A 22096-nucleotide genomic window follows, 5' to 3' on the forward strand; every position below is an offset into this window, starting at 1 on the left:
TGTACTGCAGGCAAGGTCTTCTTAGTGAAAAACACCTGAAGAACGTATATGTTACTCCTTTTAAATACTTAGCGTTTTTTGAACGCCTGGAGCAACTGAACATAAAAACAAGATATTTTTTTTAACCTAGAAATGCATGTTTATTCTCTTGGATGCTTTTTCCAGGTGTTCTGCACAAAAAAATGGGAAAAAAAGACGCAGTGTGAACAGAGCAGTACAAAGGAGTAATGCATGTAAGGCTCTAATCTGTGTTGCGATGTCCATTAAATCAAACACCATCAGGCAGTGTCAGATCGGTCATGTGATGGATTCTAATTGCACCTGATACACCCCATTGACTTTTAAGGGTCACTATTGGGATCTACTGATCTACTCATCAAATGTGATGGAATCTGAGACAGTCTTATGAGACGTCCATGCAGATTTACTCAACGTTAGTTTCCTTTATGGGAAAATACAACTGTTATTAAACGAGCACAATGGCTGGTATGATACAGTACATTATTACTAGCCTTACACGCGCCCTGCGACTTTCATTACATATGCACTACTGTAGGAATATGGACCACCAGGCAGTGTTAGATGGCATATATTGTATGACATTTAGTATATAGCTGGCGCTGTCTACTGAATATAGGCTATGGATCTATAGTACTATATACTGTATGATGTGTACTTATATTTCTATATATGCATTCTAGCAGTTATTTTACATAGTTACTATATTCATTATTATTATAGGGAAACTGGGATATTGTTTTTACTATTTTATTCCGACCGAATTGCAGTAAGTTACATACATTTGAGAATGGAGTGGCGGACATTGGACATACAGTGCAAACGAAAAATGTACAATGCATAAAGATAAGTTGATGGCACAATATTGATAAAAAAATGTATTAAAGAAGGGTTTTCAGAGTATAATTAAAGAAGTTTTCCCAAAATTTATAGCTACCCCTTATCCATAGTATAGGAGATTAAATAATGGTTGCTGAATTCTGTACACTGGGATCCTCAGTGATCCCAAGAATTGGGCTCTACAGACTAAAGTAGAGGTCATGCAAGAGCACCTTTTTGCATTTCATTGTTTATTGGACTACTGGGAAATAGCGGAGCACTGTATTCGGATCTTTCTAGCAGTCTCATCTATATATATAAGAGGCATCATGATTACTCGCTAATCCCGCCCCCTGCACAGTAGCTCTGCCCCCACCACATCACCACACACAATCCTGCCCCCCACCTCATTACAGCACACAATCCCGCCCCCACCACATCACTGCACACAATCTCGCCCCCCAACCCATCACCGCACATAATCCCGCCCTCCACCCATTACCACAAACAATCCCGCCACCACCACATTACCACACACAATCCACATCACATCACCACACACAATCCCGCCCCCCACCACACATAATCCCGCCCACCCACATCACCACACACAATTCCGCCCACCCACCACATCACCACACATAATCCCGCCCCCCCAACACATCACCACACATAATCCCGCCCCCACCCCATTATTACATAATCCCGCCCCCCCACCACACATAATCCCACCCCCACACCATTATCACATAATCCCGCCGCCCCACCACCACACATAATCCCGCCCCCCACCACATCACCACACACAATCCCACCCCCATCACTTCACAATTATCCCGCCCCCCCACCACATCACCACACATAATCCCGCACCCCCACCACATCACCACACATAATTCTATTCCTATTAGGTATATACTCACCCTCGGACGCGCCCTGCTTCTTTCCGGCAGCCTTCCTTCCTAAGAATGAGCGCGTGAAGGACCTTAGATGACGTCGCGGCTTGTCCATGTGACCGCTCGCGACCAATCACAAGCCGCGACGTCACCGCAGGTCATTCACGCGCTCATTCTTAGGAAGGAAGCCTGCCGGTTAGTACCAGGGCGCGTCCGAGGGTGAGTATATCAATTGTTGTGAACTCTGTTTTTGGGCTCCCTCTTGTGGTCACAAGGGGTACTGTGTGAGTGCTATCTTTGGGCTCCCTCTGGTGGCTCTTTTTGTCATTCTGCAGGTCTGTGGCTGGGATCAGCTGTCTCGTTATCTGCTGGTTGGTTTCCTATTTAGCTCACCTGGACTTTCAGTTGTTGCCTGCTGTCAATGTATTCAGTGCTATTTTGATCTCTCCTGACTACCTTCGTTATCAGTCTCTCCAAGAGAAGCTAAGTTTCTGTTTGTTCATTTTTTGATCATCAGTGTTCAATATGTTTCTTGGTTTATTATCTGTCCTTGTCCAGCTTGCTAATATGTGATTTCCTTGCTTGCTGGTAGCTCTAGGGGGCTGAGTTTCTCCCCTCACACCGTTAGTTGGTGTGGGGGTTCTTGAATTCTCAGCGTGGATATTTTGTATAGGGTTTTCTACTGACCACACAGTTTCCTATCTGTCTTCTGCTATCTAGTATTAGCGGGCCTCATTTGCTGAATCTGTTTCATTTCTACGTTTGTATTTTCCCCTTACCTCACCGTTATTATTTGTTGGGGGCTTTCTATATCTTTGGGGTTATTTCTCTGGGGCAAGTGAGGTCTTACTTTCTTTCTTTCTAGGGGTAGCTAGTTTCTCAGGCTGCGTCGAGACGTCTAGGAATTCAGGCACGTTCACCAGCTACCTTTAGTGTGTTCGGTTAGGATCAGGATTGCGGTCAGTCCAGTTACCACCTCCCTAGAGCTCGTTCTATGTTCAGTAACTTAGCTAGTCAGTTCTGTGATCCTCAGCCACTAAGGATCATAACAGTACAGGAGGCCACAAAGTATTTAATGCATCGCAGAAGTGGGATAAGAGAAGTCCTGAGTTAAATTTTTTTTTTCTCCCTTTGCTGCAGTCTGTCCAGCTTCTCTCATCCCCTTAATCTCTGGGTGGCTTTGAGTTCAGCTGCAGACATGGATATTCAGAGTCTGACTTCTAGTGTGGATCATCTTGCTGCAAGGGTGCAAAGCATTCAGGATTTTGTTGTTCACAGTCCTATGTCAGAGCCAAAAATACCTATTCCTGAGTTGTTTTCTGGAGATAGATCTAGGTTTCTGAATTTTAAGAATAATTGTAAATTATTTCTTTCCTTGAGACCTCGTTCCTCTGGTGATTCCGCTCAGCAAGATAAAATTGTTATCTCCTTGTTACGTGGCGACCCTCAAGATTGGGCTTTCTCCCTGGCGCCAGGAGATCCTGCATTGCTGAATGTGGATGCGTTTTTTCTGGCGCTTGGACTGCTTTATGAGGAACCTAATCTTGAGAACCAGGCAGAAAAGGCTTTGCTGGACCTCTGTCAGGGACAGGATGAAGCAGAGGTGTATTGTCAAAAATTTAGGAAATGGTCGGTGCTTACTCAGTGGAATGAGTGTGCCCTGGCTGCAAGTTTCAGAGAAGGTCTTTCTGAAGCCATTAAGAATGTTGTGGTGGGGTTCCCCACGACTGTTGGTCTGAATGACTCAATGGCTTTAGCCATTCAGATTGATCGGCGTTTGCGGGAGCGCAAATTTGCGCACCATCTGGTGGTGTTTTCTGAACAGAGACCTGAGTCTATGCAATGTGACAGAATTCTGACCAGAATTGAGCGGCAAAGTCATAGACGTCAAAATGGGTTGTGCTTTTACTGTGGTGATTCTACTCATGTTATCTCAGCATGCTCTAAGCGCTTAAAAAAAATCGCTAAACCTGTCACCGTTGGTACTATACAGCCTAAATTCATTTTGTCTGTTACTTTAATTTGTTCTTTGTCATCCTACTCGGTTATGGCTTTTGTGGATTCAGGTGCTGCCCTGAATCTGATGGATTTGTCGTTTGCCAGGCGCTGTGGTTTGGTCCTGGAGCCTTTGGAATTCCCTATTCCACTGAGGGGAATTGATGCTACACCATTGGCTGAGAATAAGCCTCAGTATTGGACTCAAGTGACCATGTGCATGACTCCTGTACATCAGGAGGTGATTCGCTTTCTTGTGCTGCATAATTTGCATGATGTTGTCATTTTGGGTCTGCCATGGCTGCAGGCCCATAATCCAGTTCTGGATTGGAAAGCTATGTCTGTGTCAAGTTGGGGTTGCCATGGGATTCATGGCAATGCTTCTTTGGTGTCAATTGCTTCTTCCACTCCTTCTGAGGTCCCTGAGTTTTTGTCGGACTACCAGGATGTATTTGATGAGCCCAGATCCGGTGCCCTACCTCCTCATAGGGATTGTGATTGTGCTATAAATTTGATTCCTGGTAGTAAGTTCCCTAAGGGACGACTTTTTAATTTGTCTGTACCAGAACATGCCGCTATGCGGAGTTATATAAAGGAGTCTTTGGAGAAGGGACATATTCGGCCGTCCTCATCCCCTCTTGGTGCAGGATTCTTTTTTGTGGCCAAGAAGGATGGTTCTCTGAGACCTTGTATAGATTATCGTCTTCTAAATAAAATCACGGTCAAATTTCAGTATCCTTTGCCATTATTGTCTGATCTGTTTGCTCGGATTAAGGGGTCCAGTTGGTTCACCAAGATAGATCTTCGTGGTGCGTATAACCTTGTGCGTATTAAGCAGGGGGATGAATGGAAAACAGCATTTAATACGCCCAAAGGCCATTTTGAGTACTTGGTGATGCCTTTTGGACTCTCTAATGCTCCTTCTGTGTTTCAGTCCTTCATGCATGACATCTTCCGAGAATATCTGGATAAATTTATGATTGTGTATCTGGATGACATTTTGGTCTTTTCTGAGGATTGGGAGTCCCATGTGAAGCAGGTCAGGATGGTGTTTCAGGTCCTGCGTGCTAATGCCTTATTTGTGAAGAGCTCAAAATGTCTCTTCGGAGTACAGAAGGTTTCCTTTTTGGGTTTTATTTTTTCTCCTTCTACTATTGAGATGGACCCAGTCAAGGTCCAGGCTATTCATGACTGGACTCGGCCTACATCTGTTAAGAGCCTTCAGAAGTTCTTGGGTTTTGCTAATTTTTACCGTCACTTCATTGCTAATTTTTCTGGCGTGGTTAAAACCTTGACGGATTTGACCAAGAAGGGTTCTGATGTGACTAATTGGTCTCCTGCGGCCGTGGAAGCCTTTCAGGAGCTGAAGCACCGGTTTTCTTCGGCTCCAGTTTTATGTCAGCCTGATATCTCTCTTCCTTTTCAGGTCGAGGTTGATGCTTCTGAGATTGGAGCAGGGGCTGTTTTGTCGCAGAGAAGCTCTGATTGCTCTGTGATGAAGCCTTGTGCTTTCTTTTCAAGAAAGTTTTCGCCTGCCGAGCGGAATTATGATGTTGGTAATCGGGAGTTGTTGGCTATGAAGTGGGCATTTGAGGAGTGGCGACATTGGCTCGAGGGAGCTAAGCATCGTGTGGTGGTCTTGACTGATCACAAAAATCTGATTTATCTCGAGTCTGCCAAGCGGCTGAATCCTAGACAGGCTCGTTGGTCATTGTTTTTCTCCCGTTTCGATTTCGTGGTCTCGTACCTGCCTGGTTCGAAGAATGTGAAGGCTGATGCTCTTTCTAGGAGTTTTGTGCCTGACTCTCTGGGAGTTTCAGAGCCGGCTGGTATCCTCAGAGAGGGAGTGATTTTGTCTGCCATTTCCCCAGATTTGCGACGAGTGCTGCAGGAATTTTAGGCGGATAAACCTGACCGTTGCCCACCAGAGAGACTGTTTGTCCCAGATAGATGGACCAGCAGAGTTATTTCCGAGGTTCATTCTTCGGTGTTGGCAGGTCATCCTGGGATTTTTGGTACAGGAGATTTGGTGGCTAGATCCTTCTGGTGGCCTTCCTTGTCGCGGGATGTACGTTCCTTTGTGCAGTCCTGTGGGATTTGTGCTCGGGCTAAGCCTTGCTGTTCTTGTGCCAGCGGTTTGCTTTTGCCTTTGCCTGTCCCGAAGAGGCCTTGGACGCACATTTCCATGGATTTTATTTCGGATCTTCCAGTCTCTCAGAGAATGTCTGTCATCTGGTGGTGTGTGATCGTTTTTCTAAAATGGTCCATTTGGTGCCCTTGCCTAAGTTGCCTTCCTCCTCCGATTTGGTTCCTCTATTTTTTCAGAATGTGGTTCGCTTGCACGGCATCCCTGAAAATATTGTGTCTGACAGAGGATCCCAGTTTGTGTCCAGATTTTGGCGGATCTTTTGTGCTAAGATGGGCATTGATTTGTCTTTTTCGTCTGCCTTCCATCCTCAGACGAATGGCCAAACTGAGCGAACTAATCAGACCTTGGAAACTTATTTAAGATGTTTTGTTTCTGCTGATCAGGATGATTGGGTTACTTTTTTGCCATTGGCCGAGTTTGCCCTTAATAATCAGGCTAGTTCTGCTACTTTGGTTTCGCCTTTTTTTTGTAATTCTGGCTTTCATCCTCATTTTTCCTCGGGTCAGGTGGAGCCGTATGACTGTCCTGGGGTGGATTCTGTGGTGGATAGGTTGCAGCGGATTTGGAACCATGTGGTGGACAATTTGAAGTTGTCACAGGAGAAGGCTCAGCGCTTTGCCAATCGCCGTCACGGTGTGGGTCCCCGACTTCGTGTTGGGGATTTGGTATGGCTGTCTTCTCGGTATGTTCCTATGAAGGTCTCCTCTCCTAAGTTCAAGCCTCACTTCATCGGTCCTTATAAGATTTTGGAAATCCTTAACCCTGTGTCATTTCGTTTGGACCTCCCAGCGTCGTTTGCCATTCATAATGTGTTCCATAGGTCTTTGTTGCGGAGGTATGTGGTGCCTGTGGTTCCTTCTGTTGAGCCCCCTGCTCCGGTGCTGGTTGAGGGCGAATTGGAGTACGTGGTGGAGAAGATCTTGGATTCTCGTATTTCCAGACGGAGGCTTCAGTATTTGGTTAAGTGGAAGGGCTATGGTCAGGAGGATAATTCCTGGGTTGTCGCCTCTGATGTTCATGCGGCCGATTTGGTTCATGCCTTCCATGTTGCTCATCCTGATCGCCCTGGGGGTTTTGATGAGGGTTCGGTGACCCCTCCTCAAGGGGGGGTACTGTTGTGAACTCTGTTTTTGGGCTCCCTCTTGTGGTCACAAGGGGTACTGTGTGAGTGCTATCTTTGGGCTCCCTCTGGTGGCTCTTTTTGTCATTCTGCAGGTCTGTGGCTGGGATCAGCTGTCTCGTTATCTGCTGGTTGGTTTCCTATTTAGCTCACCTGGACTTTCAGTTGTTGCCTGCTGTCAATGTATTCAGTGCTATTTTGATCTTTTGATCTCTCCTGACTACCTTCGTTATCAGTCTCTCCAAGAGAAGCTAAGTTTCTTTTTGTTAATTTTTTGATCATCAGTGTTCAATATGTTTCTTGGTTTATTATCTGTCCTTGTCCAGCTTGCTAATATGTGATTTCCTCGCTTGCTGGTAGCTCTAGGGGGCTGAGTTTCTCCCCTCACACCGTTAGTTGGTGTGGGGGTTCTTGAATTCTCAGCGTGGATATTTTGTATAGGGTTTTCTACTGACCGCACAGTTTCCTATCTGTCTTCTGCTATCTAGTATTAGCGGGCCTCATTTGCTGAATCTGTTTCATTTCTACGTTTGTATTTTCCCCTTACCTCACTGTTATTATTTGTTGGGGGCTTTCTATATCTTTGGGGTTATTTCTCTGAGGCAAGTGAGGTCTTACTTTCTTTCTTTCTAGGGGTAGCTAGTTTCTCAGGCTGCGTCGAGACGTCTAGGAATTCAGGCACGTTCACCAGCTACCTTTAGTGTGTTCGGTTAGGATCAGGATTGCGGTCAGTCCAGTTACCACCTCCCTAGAGCTCGTTCTATGTTCAGTAACTTAGCTAGTCAGTTCTGTGATCCTCAGCCACTAAGGATCATAACAATCAATATTTTTTATTTTGATTCTTTATTTAACACTTAAATATGGATTCCGATACCGATTCCCGATATCGCAAACATATCGGAACTCGGTATCGGAATTCCGATACCAGATTCAGAAGATCGCTGTCCTCATGGCCGACCCCACACAGGGGTCGGGTCGGGTTTCATGAAACCCGACTTTGCCAAAAGTCGGCGACTTCTGAAAATGGCCGACCCGTTTCACTCAACCCTAACCAGCAGCGTTAATTAGATAGCAATGAGCGTGCCGAGCGTTAGCTGGCTGGAAACAGCTAGTAGACAATAAATAGAGTAGAGGTGCACATGTTAAACATCTGCTTTATTCAGGTGGTGCTTTGCAAACTCCATTCTCTGGATCACAGGGAATCCCAGTGGATAGATCCCCTGTGATTAGTTATTTATTCCCTGTCCTACGGTTAGAGGAAAACTTTCAATCTTGGGAAAACCCCTTTAAAGGGAATTTGTCACATACAAAAACGCTGTTTAATTTCACTATACAGTGACTGTGGCTGTAATAACTACCCTGCACATTGATTGACATCCTGCTCTGCACACACACACTGCAGAGCAGGCTACAATTAAAGTATGGGGGAGTCATTAAAGCCACAATCACTGTATATCAAGCAGTGACTGCAACCACTCCCCATCCTGGCCAGATGACTATAAATGAACGGCTGCAGGGAGAATATACCTATGTTTTTTCCCTGTAGCTGCTGCTGCAGTGAGCAGGCTAAATAAGATAAGTGCTATTTACTTGCAAATTCCTCCTATATCTGAAGGAAAATAGTGTTTTCTGGATGTTACAGGTTTCATTTAAGAAACCAATGAGATTGCAGGATAAGCAAGAAAAAACTCAATAGTTTTTGCTCTCCTATGTTTTTAAACACTAAAATATTGATTTTCTACAATATGGATTTTATTAAAGGTTTAGCTGTAAGGAAAAGTATTATATCTAAATCTGGTTTTTTTTCAAACACAAACAACTACAGTATTTTATAGTGAAAGGAAATTCGTTCTCAATCAGGTTAAATTGAAAGTATGATAATGCTTGCATTCACACAGGAACATAATGTACTACATCAGTTGCATTAATTGCATTTTACTGTGGAAATAATTGCTGCCTTGAGAATATGTGAACATCTTAATTTTCTTTTAGAGAAGCACTGGTATCTAAGAGAATAAAAAGAACATTTTGTCTTATAAGGCATAAAAACACACAGTATGAAGGAAACAAAGATTCAACTTGATTCTGTGATTTATTGTGCCTCTGCAGAGTTCTTTTGATCCTTGACTATGCCCTTTGTCCTCGTCTACAATACAATATGTACTTTAATAGCTGCAACATCAGTCTAAAGAAAAACACTGAAAAGCTGCTATTTCACTTACACCTCTCTCTACTAGCAGCCTGGTTACTTTGCCTTAAAGCGTAACCATCGTTTTAATCTTTATTTCATAAATCAATAGTAGACGTGAAAATAAGCAACTTTGTATTATATCTGATCAGAGGAATCTGCTTCTTTCTCTTCCAAAATCAGTCATTATCAAAATTCTCAATTCTGAGACAAATTCTGTATTCAGCGAAGACAGGCTTTCCCAATACTGAGATAGGAGATGGCAGATGCTACCAGGGGTGTAGTGACTGCAGTCACAAAGGTTGCGACCGAGTCCGTGCGGGTGAGTAGATGCCAGCCAAAACTTCAACTGGATGTACGTCTGAGCAGTGGATGGTGAAATATGGAGCCTGAAAGTCAACAGTTCAAAACATTGTTACCCTTTTGCTCATCACTGTACGTATATCCATTTTCCTTGTTCCTGTTGTGTCTCCTGATTTATCCTATTTTTTGACCATTTGATTGGCTTCTGATTTTGTCTCTGACATGACTTCTTGGTATTGACACCACGTGACAACCCTTCTTACCACCAGCTTATTCCACCATGCCGCAGCTGACTCTGTGGCCCCAGCCTAGGGTTCCCTGTGTAAGTCTAGATCCCTGTATAAGGGCTAAAGTGTGAAGGCCAGGGCAACCCGTGGGATCCGGTAAACATAGTGACTTGCATTAAGCCTTTACATGAAATCCTTAGTAACAGCTGACAAGCTTCCATGTACAGTACAACCATGACATTGTCTCTGCATCAATGCATCAACTACCAGAGTGGTAAGTGTTGGATCCATGGGGGTTAGGACAGATAGTATCAACTATATAATCGTCTACTTCTGTCTGTTTGACTGTAACGGAAATCCCGTGTCGCTGATTGGTCGACACATAGTTCACTCACGTTTACTGAACAAGTTCTGTCAGTCACAGTGCCACGCAGTTCACTCACATTTACTGAACAAGTTCTGTCAGTAACAGTGCCACGCAGTTCACTCACATTTACTGAACAAGTTCTGTCAGTAACAGTGCCACGGAGTTCAGTCACGTTTACTGAACAAGTTGTGTAAGTCAGAGTGCCACGCAGTTCACTCACGTTTACTGAACAAGTTCTGTCAGTCACAGTGCCATGTAGTTCAGTCACGTTTACTGAACAAGTTGTGTCAGTCAGAGTGCCACGCAGTTCACTCACGTTTACTGAACAAGTTCTGTCAGTCACAGTGCCACGCAGTTCAGTCACGTTTACTGAACAAGTTGTGTCAGTTAGAGTGCCACGCAGTTCAGTCACGTTTACTGAACAAGTTCTGTCAGTCACAGTGCCATGTAGTTCAGTCACGTTTACTGAACAAGTTGTGTCAGTCAGAGTGCCACGCAGTTCACTCATGTTTACTGAACAAGTTGTGTCAGAGTGCCACGCAGTTCAGTCACGTTTACTGAACAAGTTGTGTCAGTCAGAGTGCCATGCAGTTCAGTCACGTTTACTGAACAAGTTCTGTCAGTCACAGTGCCATGTAGTTCAGTCACGTTTACTGAACAAGCTGTGTCAGTCAGAGTGCCACGCAGTTCAGTCACGTTTACTGAACAAGTTCTGTCAGTCAATGTGGTGTACAAAAATATTTGGGGTTGATATTGTTAACAAATATATTATAGTGTCGATGTGCTTCTTTCGTCCTATGATTTATTTAAATACAGTTAGATATTCATGTAATGATTTATATATTTTGATGATCTGTTTAATAATTTCGTTTAGTTGTATTAAGTCCTATGAGCAATAAAATTTAATGATAATGTATATATTTTACCCGGAAAATCCTGTGTATTCATTGCATTATTCTTAACCCCTTAACGACCGCCGATACGCCTTTTAACGGCGGCCGCTAAGGGTACTTAAACCACAGCGCCGTTAATTAACGGCGCTGTGGAAAAAGTGAATAACGCCCCCCAGAGTCGGATTTTCTCTGGGGTCTCGGTTGCCGAGGGTAGCCGAGACCCCAGAGAACATGATTCGGGGGTTTTTTACCGACCCCCGAGTTGCGATCGCCGGTAATTAACCGTTTACCGGCGGTCGCAACAAAAAAAAAAAAACGCGATGTGCCGTTTAATTTCTCTGTCCTCCGATGTGATCGCACATCGGAGGACAGAGAAATAGGGTCCCCGATGGCCCCCAATAGCCCCCCGATACTTACCTACCTCCCCCGGTGCTCCTCGTGGGTCCCCATGGGCGCCGCCATCTTTTTTCTGGGAAAAAATGGCGGGCGCACGCGCAGTACGCCCGCCGCCCGGCACCCGGAAGATCTTTGGGGTCTCGGCCTGCCGGGGGTAGCCGAGACCCCAAAGAACATGATCGGGGTCGGTTTGCACCGACCCCTGTTTTGCGATCGCCGGTAATTAACAGTTTACCGGCGACCGCAAAAAAAAAAAAAAAAAAAAAAAAAGCGATCTGTATTTCTCTGTCCTCTGATGTGATCACACATCAAAGGACAGAGAAATAGGGGGATTCAGGGACCCTAACATACTCACCCGGTGTCCCTGGGTCCTCTTCTGTCTTCTCCTGCCAGCCGGCTTTTTCCTTATGGCGGGCGCATGCGCAGTGCGCCCGCCATCTGCTGCCATCTGCCGGCCGGCAGGAGAAGACGAGTTGGGGCTAAAATTAGGGTTAGGGTTAGGGTTAGGGTTAGAGTTAGGGTTGGGGCTAAATTTAGGGTTAGGGTTAGGGCTAGGGTTAGGCTACTTTCACACTAGCGTTTTTTGTCTACCGTCGCAATGCGTCGGAGAAAAAACGCATCCTGCAAAAGTGCTTGCAGGATGCGTTTTTTCTCCATTGGCTTGCATTAGCGACGCATTGCGACGGATTGCCACATGTCGCATCCGTCGTGCGACGGATGCGTCATGCTTTGGCGGACCGTCGGCACAAAAAAAGCTACATGTAACTTTTTTGTGCGACGTGTCCGCCATTTCCGACCGCGCATGCGCGGCCGGAACTCCGCCCCCGCCTCCCCTCACAATGGGGCAGTGGATGCGTTGAAAAAACAGCATCCGCTGCACCCGTTGTGCGGCGCTTACAACGCTAGCGTCGGTACATCGGCCCGGCACACTGCGATGGGCCGAGTACGACGCTAGTGTGAAAGTAGCCTTAGGCTTCTATCACACTTGCGTCGGTACGGGGCGGTCGCAATGCGTCGGCCCGACGTACCGACGCACGTTGTGAAAATTGTGCACAACGTGGGCAGCGGATTCAGTTTTTCAACGCATCCGCTGCCCAGTCTATGTCCTGGGGAGGAGGGGGCAGAGTTACGGCCACGCATGCGCAGAAATGGCGGACGCGACGTACAAAAAAAAGGTTACATTGAACTTTTTTTGTGACGACGGGGCTAAAGTTATGGTTAGGGTTGGGGCTAAAGTTAGGGTTAGGGTTGGGGCTAAAGTTAGGGTTAGAGTTGGGATTAGGGTTTGGATTAGGGTTGGGATTAGGGTTACGTTTGGGATTAGGGTTAGGGGTGTGTTGGATTTAGGGTTTTGATTAGGGTTATGGTTAGGGTTGAGATTAGGGCTGTTTTGGGGTTAGGGTTGTGATTATCGTTAGGGTTGTGATTAGGATTATGGATCGGGTTAAGATTAGGGTTAGGGGTGTGTTGGAGTTAGGGTTGGAGTTATAATTTGGGGGTTTCCACTGTTTAGGTACATCAGGGGGGTCTCCAAACACGACAGCCAATTTTACGCTAAAAAAGTCAAATGGTGCTCCCTCCCTTCTGAGCTCTGCCGTGCGCCCAAACAGTGGTTTACCCCCACATATGGGGCATCAGCGTACTCGGGATAAATTGGACAACAACTTTTGGGGTCCAATTTCTCCTGTTACCCATGTGAAAATAAAAACTTGGGGGCTAAAAATCTTTTTTGTGGGAAAAAAAAATATTTTTTTATTTTCACTACTCTGCATTATAAACTTCTGTGAAGCACTTGAGCATTCAAAGTTCTCACCACATATCTAGATAAGTTCCTTAGGGGGTCTAGTTTCCAAAATTTGGTCACTTGTGGGGGGTTTCTACTGTTTAGGTACATCAGGGGCTCTGCAAACGCAACATAACACCCACAGACAATTCTATCAAAGTCTGAATTCCAAAATGGCGCTCCTTCTCCTCCGAGCTCTGCCGTGCGCCCAAACAGTGGTTTACCCCCACATATTGGGTACCAGCATACTCAGGACAAATTGGACAACAACTTTTGGGGTCCAATTTCTCTTGTTACCCTTGTGAAAATAAAAATTTGGGGGCTAAAAAAATCTTTTTTGTGGGAAAAAAAAATATTTTTTATTTTCACTACTATGCATTATAAACTTCTGTGAAGCACTTGGGCATTCAAAGTTCTCACCACATATCTAGATAAGTTCCTTGGGGGGTCTATTTTCCAAAATGGGGTCACTTGTTGGGAGTTTCTACTGTTTAGGTACATTAGGGGTCTGCAAACGCAACATAACGCCCGCAGACAATTCTATTAAAGTCTGCATTCCAAAATGGCGCTCCTTCCCTTCCGAGCTCTGCCGTGCGCCCAATCAGTGGTTTACCCCCACATATGGGGTACCAGCATACTCAGGACAAATTGGACAACAACTTTTGGGGTCCAATTTCTCTTGTTACCCTTGTGAAAATAAAAACTTGGGGGCTAAAAATCTTTATTGTTAAAAAAAAAATATTTTTTATTTTCACGACTCTGCATTATAAACTTCTGTGATGCACTTGGGCATTCAAAGTTCTCACTACACATCTAGATAAGTTCCATGGGGGGTCTAGTTTCCAAAATGGGGTCACTTTTGGGGGGTTTCTACTGTTTAGGCACATCAGGGGCTCTCCAAACGCGACATGGCGTCCGATCTCAATTCCAGTCAATTTTGCATTGAAAAGTCAAATGGCGCTCCTTTGCTTCCGAGCTCAGCCATGCACCCAAACAGTGGTTTACCCCCACATACGGGGTGTCGGCGTACTCAAGACAAATTGTACAACAACTTCTGGTGTCCATTTTCTCCTGTTACCCTTGGTAAAATAAAAATTTGGAGGCAAAAAGATCATTTTTGTAGAAAAAATGCAATTTTTTTATTTTCACGGCTCTACGTTATAAACTTCTGTGAAGCACCTGGGGGTTTAAAGTGCTCACCACACATCTAGATAAGTTCCTTAAGGGGTCTAGTTTCCAAAATGGTGTCATTTGTGGGGGGTCTCCACTGTTTAGGCACATCAGCGGCTCTCCAAACATGACATGGCGTCCGATCTCAATTCCAGCCAATTCTACATTGAAAAAGTAAAACGACACTCCTTCTCTTCCAAGCTCTGCGGTGCGCCCAAACAGTGGTTTACCCCCACATATGGGGTATTGACGTACTCAGGAGAAATTGCACAACAACTTTTGTGGTCTAATTTCTCCTGTTACCCTTGTGAAAATAAAAATTTGGGGGCAAAAAGATCATTTTTGTAGAAAAAATGCGATTTTTTATTTTCACGGCTTTACGTTATAAACTTCTGTGAAGCACTTGGGGGTTCAAAGTGCTCACCGAATATCTAGATAAGTTCCTTACGGGGTCTAGTTTCCAAAATGGTATCACTTGTGGGGGGTTTCCACTGTTTAGGCACATCAGGGGCTCTCCAAACGCGACATGGCATCCGATCTCAATTCCAGCCAATTCTGCATTGAAAAAGTCAAACGGTGCTCCTTCACTTCCAAGCTCTGCGGTGCGCCCAAACAGTGGTTTACCCCCCACATATGGGGTATTGACGTACTCAGGAGAAATTGCACAACAACTTTTGTGGTCTAATTTCTCCTGTTACCCTTGTGAAAATAAGAATTTGTGGGCGAAAAAATCATTTTTGTGAAAACAAATGCGATTTTTTATTTTCACGGCTCTACGTTATAAACTTCTGTGAAGCACTTGGGGGTTCAAAGTGCTCACCACACATCTAGATAAGTTCCTTAAGGGGTCTAGTTTCCAAAATGGTATCACTTGTGGGGGGTTTCCACTGTTTAGGCACATTAGGGGCTCCCGAAACGCGACATGGCGTCTGATCTCAATTCCAGCCAATTCTGCATTGAAACAGTCAAACGGTGCTCCTTCACTTCCAAGCTCTGCGGTGCGCCCAAACAGTGGTTTACCTCCACATATGGGGTATCGGCGTACTCAGGAAAAATTGCACAACAAAATTTGTGGTTAAATTTCTGTTTTTACACTTGTGAAAATTAAAAAAAATGGTTCTGAAGTAAAATGTTTGCAAAAAAAAGTTAAATGTTCATTTTTTTCTTCCACATTGTTTCAGTTCCTGTGAAGTACGTAAAGGGTTAATAAACTTCTTGAATGTGGTTTTGAGCAGCTTGAGGGGTGCAGTTTTTAGAATGGTGTCACACTTGGTTATTTTCTATCATATAGACCCCTCAAAGTGACTTCAAATGAGATGTGGTCCCTAAAAAAAAAATGGTGTTGTAAAAATGAGAAATTGCTGGTCAACTTTTAACCCTTATAACTCCCTAACAAAAAAAAAAATTGTTTCCAAAATTGTGCTAATGTAAAGTAGACATGTGGGAAATGTTATTTATTAACTATTTTTTGTGACATATCTCTCTGATTTAAGGGCATAAAAATACAAAGTTTGAAAATTGCAAAATTTTAAAAATTTTCGCCATATTTCCATTTTTTTCATAAATAATCGCAAGTAATATCGAAGAAATGTTACCACTAACTTGAAGTACAATATGTCACGAAAAAACAATCTCAGAATCAGTGGGATCCGATAAAGCGTTCCAGAGTTATAACCTCTTAAAGTGACACTGGTCAGAATTGTAAAAATTGGCTCGGTCATTAAGTACCAAATTGGCTCTGTCACTAAGGGGTTAAATCTTGATAAATAAACTACATATATATTCTAGAATACCCGATGCGCTAGAATCGGGCCACCATCTAGTTGTTTTATAATGATCAATGTTTTTTAGAAATCCGACAACTCCTTTAAGGCTTTATGTAATTACATTTTACAAATTACCTTTAAAAACTATAAAATAATTATCCTTTTGCAGCCTACTGACAATTTGCAGAGTAATGAATAATTTTAAATATTGCTGATTTCATAAAGATACTTATTTCAATGTAAAAAATCTGACCTGAGTTTAGACTCTTCACTCTACCGATCACATATACATGATTTATAAAAGATTACATTGCAAATAGAGACTTAGACAGTGTGTAAGTTTTGTTCCTCCAGTTATTTGCTTTTCCACTGTATTATAAAACATCTGAAATAGCAATGGGAATTTCATCACTAAAATCCTTATATTTACCACATGGGCTGCAAGGGTCAAACATTAACGTTATCCATCACTTCATCTGAAGGTTTTACAATCTGAGTCTGCTATGAGACAATTGGTCTGTCTCAAGCATTTCACTCTACCTCTGTAATCCATACATTTGTCCTTCGTCACCCCAACATAAATCTGTAGCATTAAGCCCTGTAAATGTGAAAAATCTTGAGGCAAACAAGTTTTCGCATTAACCTAAAGATAACATTATCCCCCACCCGCACATTTTTCTATTATTAAAAGTAATACAAATGATCATTAAAAATCCCCTATCCTAATACAAACATTTTATGGTGTGGAAAAATCAGGAACATATATTTTTTATGAAATGACTGTAAAGATGAATCGACTAAAAAAATACAAAAAGTGTTTACGTAAAAAAAAAATCAGAATGCAAATCTACGTAGTCCCACTATGCAAAGATCAGTAGCCTTCCCTAATCTGACTTTGTCATGAAGTGCTCAGACATCTCTGGCAAAAATTAAGAGATCATCACATCAAAACCCTGAGTCATGAGCAGCCCAATCTCCAGACCTGAACCCCATTGAAAACCTCTGGAATGTAATCAAGAGGATGATGGATAGTCACAAGCCATCAAAGAAGAACTGCTTACATTTTTGTGCCAGAAGCAGTGTGAAAGGCTGGTGGAAAGCATGCCAAGACGCATGAAAGCTGTGGTTAAAAATCATGGTTATTCCACAAAATATTGATTTCTGAACTCTTCCTGAGTTAAAACATTAGTATTGTTGTTTCTAAAGGAGAATTAACTTGCTTTCTTTGCATTATTTGAGGTCTGAAAGCACTGGGGTTTTTTTTTGTTTTTTTTTATTTTGACTATTTCTCCTTTTCAGAAAAAAAAATACAAAATTTATTGCTTGGAAATTCAGAGAAATATTGTCAGAAGTTTATAGACTAGAAGAACAATTTACATTTTACTAAAAAAAAATACCTATATAATAAAGAGAAAAATCAGTAAAACTGAATATTTTGCAGTTGTCTCTTAATTTTTTGCCAGAGCTGTATATGTCAATAAATGCTCTTTTTGCTGGTAATAACAATAGGAAAAGTAATACTAAACAAATATAATAAATTCCATTTATTACTTTCCCTGTTCTCCTAGGTGCTCAAATGGTAGCATTATTTCTCTGGTATGAATAATCTTTAAGCCCACAACTATCAGCTCTGATTCAACTGGAAATAGGTATACAGTAATTATTTATGGTTATGTTTGTAAGTACAACACTCATATGTCTGTATATTATGAACTGCTCAGTTGTAGTGTCTACAGAAGGGGAATCTGCCACCATGAATTTGATATCTGATCTGACAGTACCAAGATGTAGAGGCCGAGACTCTGATTCCAATGATGTGTCATTTACTGGGGCTTTATCTGCTGCAAATCTCCTAGTTGTCTGAATGCGGAGCTCTGTATAACCACGCCAACACGACTGATTGGCAAATGATGCTATGGACTTTGGGCATTGACAGGTAGAGATGTGTACAAAGGGTACCCTTTCTGCTTTTGTGCAAGGTGGTGTAGGTGATGTAGACAGGGCCCTATGTTACTCTTGCCTAAGGTGTGTAGGATAGTCCCTTGCCTTGAATTTGAGTGACAAATCGTTGACTCTGGTGAGTAGAGTGGTTTTGTCTTACATGATCAGGGAGATTCTTTGATATTAGGATCTGGGGAGACTATTCTTGGTGGATCTAGGGGGGGAAGCTAGATTATTGTAGTAGGATGTTGCAGTCTGTGTGTTTTGAGTATGAGTCTGTGGAGAGATTCTCATCCACGTCTTTACAAGTGTGTCCAGGAAGGATATTTATATGATGCTGTGGTTGAAGGTGAATTTGAGTTCTGGTCTGATGTAGTTCAGGGTCAAGAATGACTGGAGAGAGTTGAGTGTGCTTTGCCAAATGCAAAAGATGTCATCAATGTATCTGTGCCAGCAGACCGAATGTTGTAGAAAAAGTTTGTTGGTGTGGATATAGGATGTGTCATCCACATGAAACATAGGAGGCCGACGATTGCAACAAGACAGGTGGGGACGGATCAAGACCAGAGGTGGTCATCGGACAAGACCACATAATCTGTGAGTGTAATAAAAGGTCTTTTTTGTGCCTTTCATAGGGGATATACAGTATGCTAGAATGTTCTAGGAGAGGGCTTAAAGATGCTGGTCGTATTTCATATAAAAAATCCAGTGGCAGGTTTCCTTTAAGCATTACCTGCTCTTTACTTTTTGACTCTAGATTAACCCTCTAAACTAATGTGGCTTTGCTATGTGCATGTGGCCCTGCACCATAAATTAAGTTGTTATATGGCCCTCTGCAAAATTTAATTACTATAATTAATTACTAAAAGCATTCTTTTGTTAAAGAGTAATCATAGTTTTAATTTTTATTGCATAAATCAATAGCACACAGTAAATTAAGTATGTCTGTAATATATCTTATCAGAGAAATCTGCTTCTTTCTCCACCAGGGCTGATCTTTCATTCTCAAAAATTTGCAATTCATGAGTGAAATCTGTCTTCACTGTAGACAGGTTGCTTCCATTACTGAGATGGCAGGCGCTATTGATGAGATTCAATGTAGAAGGGAGAAGGAGGCCGTGGGAAAGGCCATGCCTCTAGTTCCTCTTTCCTCCTCTTCCACCCGCCTACATAGAATCCTATCAGTAGCACCTGCCATCTCAGTAATGGAAACAACCTGTCTACACTGAACACAGATTTCACAAGTGAATTGAGAATTTTGAGTTTGAAAGATCAGCCCTGGTGGAGAAAGAAGCAGATTTCTCTGATAAAAGATTAAGAATGTAGCATTAGTTTAATCCATCGGCTGCAGCAACGCCAGTTATTCCCTGAACTGAAGAAGCCGAGAACGACTGAAGAAACAATGATAAAGAATCTACGGACCGAATCTGCACTGCCAAGGAGTAGGTAATCCAGGTGCGTAATAAATAACATTTATTCATACAACTACATGTTAAGGAGTTAATCAGACACCTTCATCAGGTCTATGCTCACAGAATATCATTCATGCTTTTTTTTATAGAATTCCCACAATGACGTTTTGATCTCACATTTGCCACTCCCAAATGGAAGCAATTAACATACAAAGCAAAATCACATGTTGAATAACAGCAAAAAATAACAAAAAACAATATATAAGTACTGTAACATTCTTCCATAAATTTACCTTTTTATCCCCCAGTATATCCAAAACACTAGTTTTCTTATAGGAAAGTCAAACAAAAGGTTGCCGCAAGGTGTAAAGTACTGCAGTGCGCAGGCGATGGGCTTATCGGCCCTTTTCCGGCACACTGCAGTACTTTGCTCTGCCCTCAACAGGGCAGATAAAGAACGCCTGCGCCGGAGCTGTGACAGAAGCAAAGAAGAGGACGTCATCGCATGAAGATTGGAGGCCCCGGACCCAGACCTGCGATGCCCATCGGACCGGACTGCACCGGGACCACCCCTGGGTGAGTATAATCTAACTTGTTTTTCTTATCTTTCAGGTTACATTGGGGGATTATCTACAGCATTACAGAATGCGGTAGATAAGCCCCTGATGGCGGTGGATGCAGCTTATATGAGGTGACAGATTCCCTTTAATCCATCAGATGACAGGGTTAATAATTTTTAAATCTGATAGGATTCCCTAATAATCAGCCTTTGATAGAGATTTGGGATATCCTCTGGTATATGTTCTATTAATATTAATCTCAAATTTCTGGAGTCTTTGTGTGATCAGTTACAAAATGTTTTGATATACTATGATTGATTAGCCTGCTGCGTATGTTACATCTATGTTTATTCATCCTATTACATACAAACTGGATGGTTCTTCATATTGTAATTTACATTCACATTGCAATAAATAAATTACATAATTAGTGTGACAGTTTAAGAATTCCGATCTGAGGTTACTAATGTTTTTGTCTCACACAATTCTTAAACTGTAACACTAACATGTAGTTTTATGAATACATTTTATTTATTACCCTCCTGGATTACCTACGCCTTGGCAGCGCACATTAACCCCTTCCCGACATTTGACGTACTATCCCGTCGAGGTGGGGTGGGCCCGTATGACCGCCGACGGGATAGTACGTCATAGCCGATCGGCCGCGCTCACGGGGGGAGCGCGGCCGATCGCGGCCGGGTGTCGGCTGCATATCGCAGCTGACATCCGGCACTATGTGAAAGGAGCGGTCACGGACCGCCCCCGGCACATTAACCCCCGGCACACCGCGATCAAACATGATCGCGATGTGCCGGCGATGCAGGGAAGCATCGCGCAGGGAGAGGGCTCCCTGCGGGCTTCCCTGAGCCCCCCGCAGCAACGCGATGTGATCGCGTTGCTGCGAGGGTCTTACCTCCCTCCCTGCCTGCTCCAGACCCGGATCCAAGATGGCCGCGGATCCGGGTCCTGCAGGGAGGGAGGTGGCTTCACAGACGCCTGCTCAGAGCAGGCACTGTGAAGCAGCCTGTACTTCTCGCAGATCGGTGATCTGTCAGAGTGCTATGCAAACTGGCAGATCACCGATCTGTATTGTCCCCCCCTGGGGCAAAGTAAAAAAGTAAAAAAAAAAATTTCCAAATGTGTAAAAAAAAATAAAAAAAAATATTCCAAAATAATGAAAAAAAAAAAAAATATTATTCCCATAAATACATTTCTTTATCTAAATTAAAAAAAAAAACAATAAAAGTACACATATTTAGTATCGCCACGTCCGTAACGACCCAACCTATAAAACTGCCACACTAGTTAACCCCTTCAGTAAACACCGTAAGAAAAAAAAAAAAAACGAGGCAAAAAACAACGCTTTATTACCATACCGCCGAACAAAAAGTGGAATAACACGCGATCAAAAAGACTGATATAAATATCCATGGTACCGCTGAAAACGTCATCTTGTCCCGCAAAAAACAAGCCGCCATACAGCATCATCAGCAAAAAAATAAAAAAGTTATAGTCCTGAGAATAAAGCGATACCAAAATAATTATTTTTTCTATAAAATAGTTTTTATCGTATAAAAGCGCCAAAACATAAAAAAAATGATATAAATGAGATATCGCTGTAATCACACTGACCCGACGAATAAAACTGCTTTATCAATTTTACCAAACCCGGAACGGTATAAACGCCTCTCCCAAAAGAAATTCATGAATAGCAGGTTTTTGGTCATTCTGCCTCACAAAAATCGGAATAAAAAGCGATCAAAAATGGTCACGTGTCCGAAAATGTTACCAATAAAAACGTCAACTCGTCCCGCAAAAAACAAGACCTCACATGACTCTGTGGAGCAAATGTGGAAAAATTATAGGTCTCAAAATGTGGAGACGCAAAAACTTTTTTGCTATAAAAAGCGTCGCTGGTTTCACACTTCCGTTTTTGTCTGCAGCGTTTTTTGCACAAAAAAACGCATGCGTTTTTTCCCTATATTTAACATTGAAAACGCATGCGGTTTTTTTGTACGCGTTTGGTCGCGTTTTCAAACGCATGCGGTTTTTTTCTGCATGCGCTCATTTTCAGAAATACAACCTGCAGTATT

At 42.9% G+C, this 22096-nt stretch overlaps 1 protein-coding gene across 3 annotated transcripts in view; it reads right to left on the reverse strand.

Annotated features, from left to right (window-relative positions):
* Positions 1 to 22096, reverse strand: part of CABCOCO1 (ciliary associated calcium binding coiled-coil 1) — a 209160-nt gene that overhangs the window by 37049 nt on the left and 150015 nt on the right. Inside the window, exon 6 of one of the 3 annotated variants that reach the window (XM_077258781.1) lies at positions 16344 to 16475. The exons of the other annotated variants lie outside the window; for them this stretch is intronic. Coding sequence (XP_077114896.1) covers positions 16386 to 16475 — 90 coding nt within the window. The 3' untranslated portion in view covers positions 16344 to 16385. The remainder of the gene's footprint in view (positions 1 to 16343; positions 16476 to 22096) is intronic. 3 annotated transcript variants of the gene reach the window in all.

This window comes from Ranitomeya variabilis, chromosome 4 (assembly GCF_051348905.1).
Source record: "Ranitomeya variabilis isolate aRanVar5 chromosome 4, aRanVar5.hap1, whole genome shotgun sequence".
Classification (NCBI taxonomy): domain Eukaryota; kingdom Metazoa; phylum Chordata; class Amphibia; order Anura; family Dendrobatidae; genus Ranitomeya; species Ranitomeya variabilis.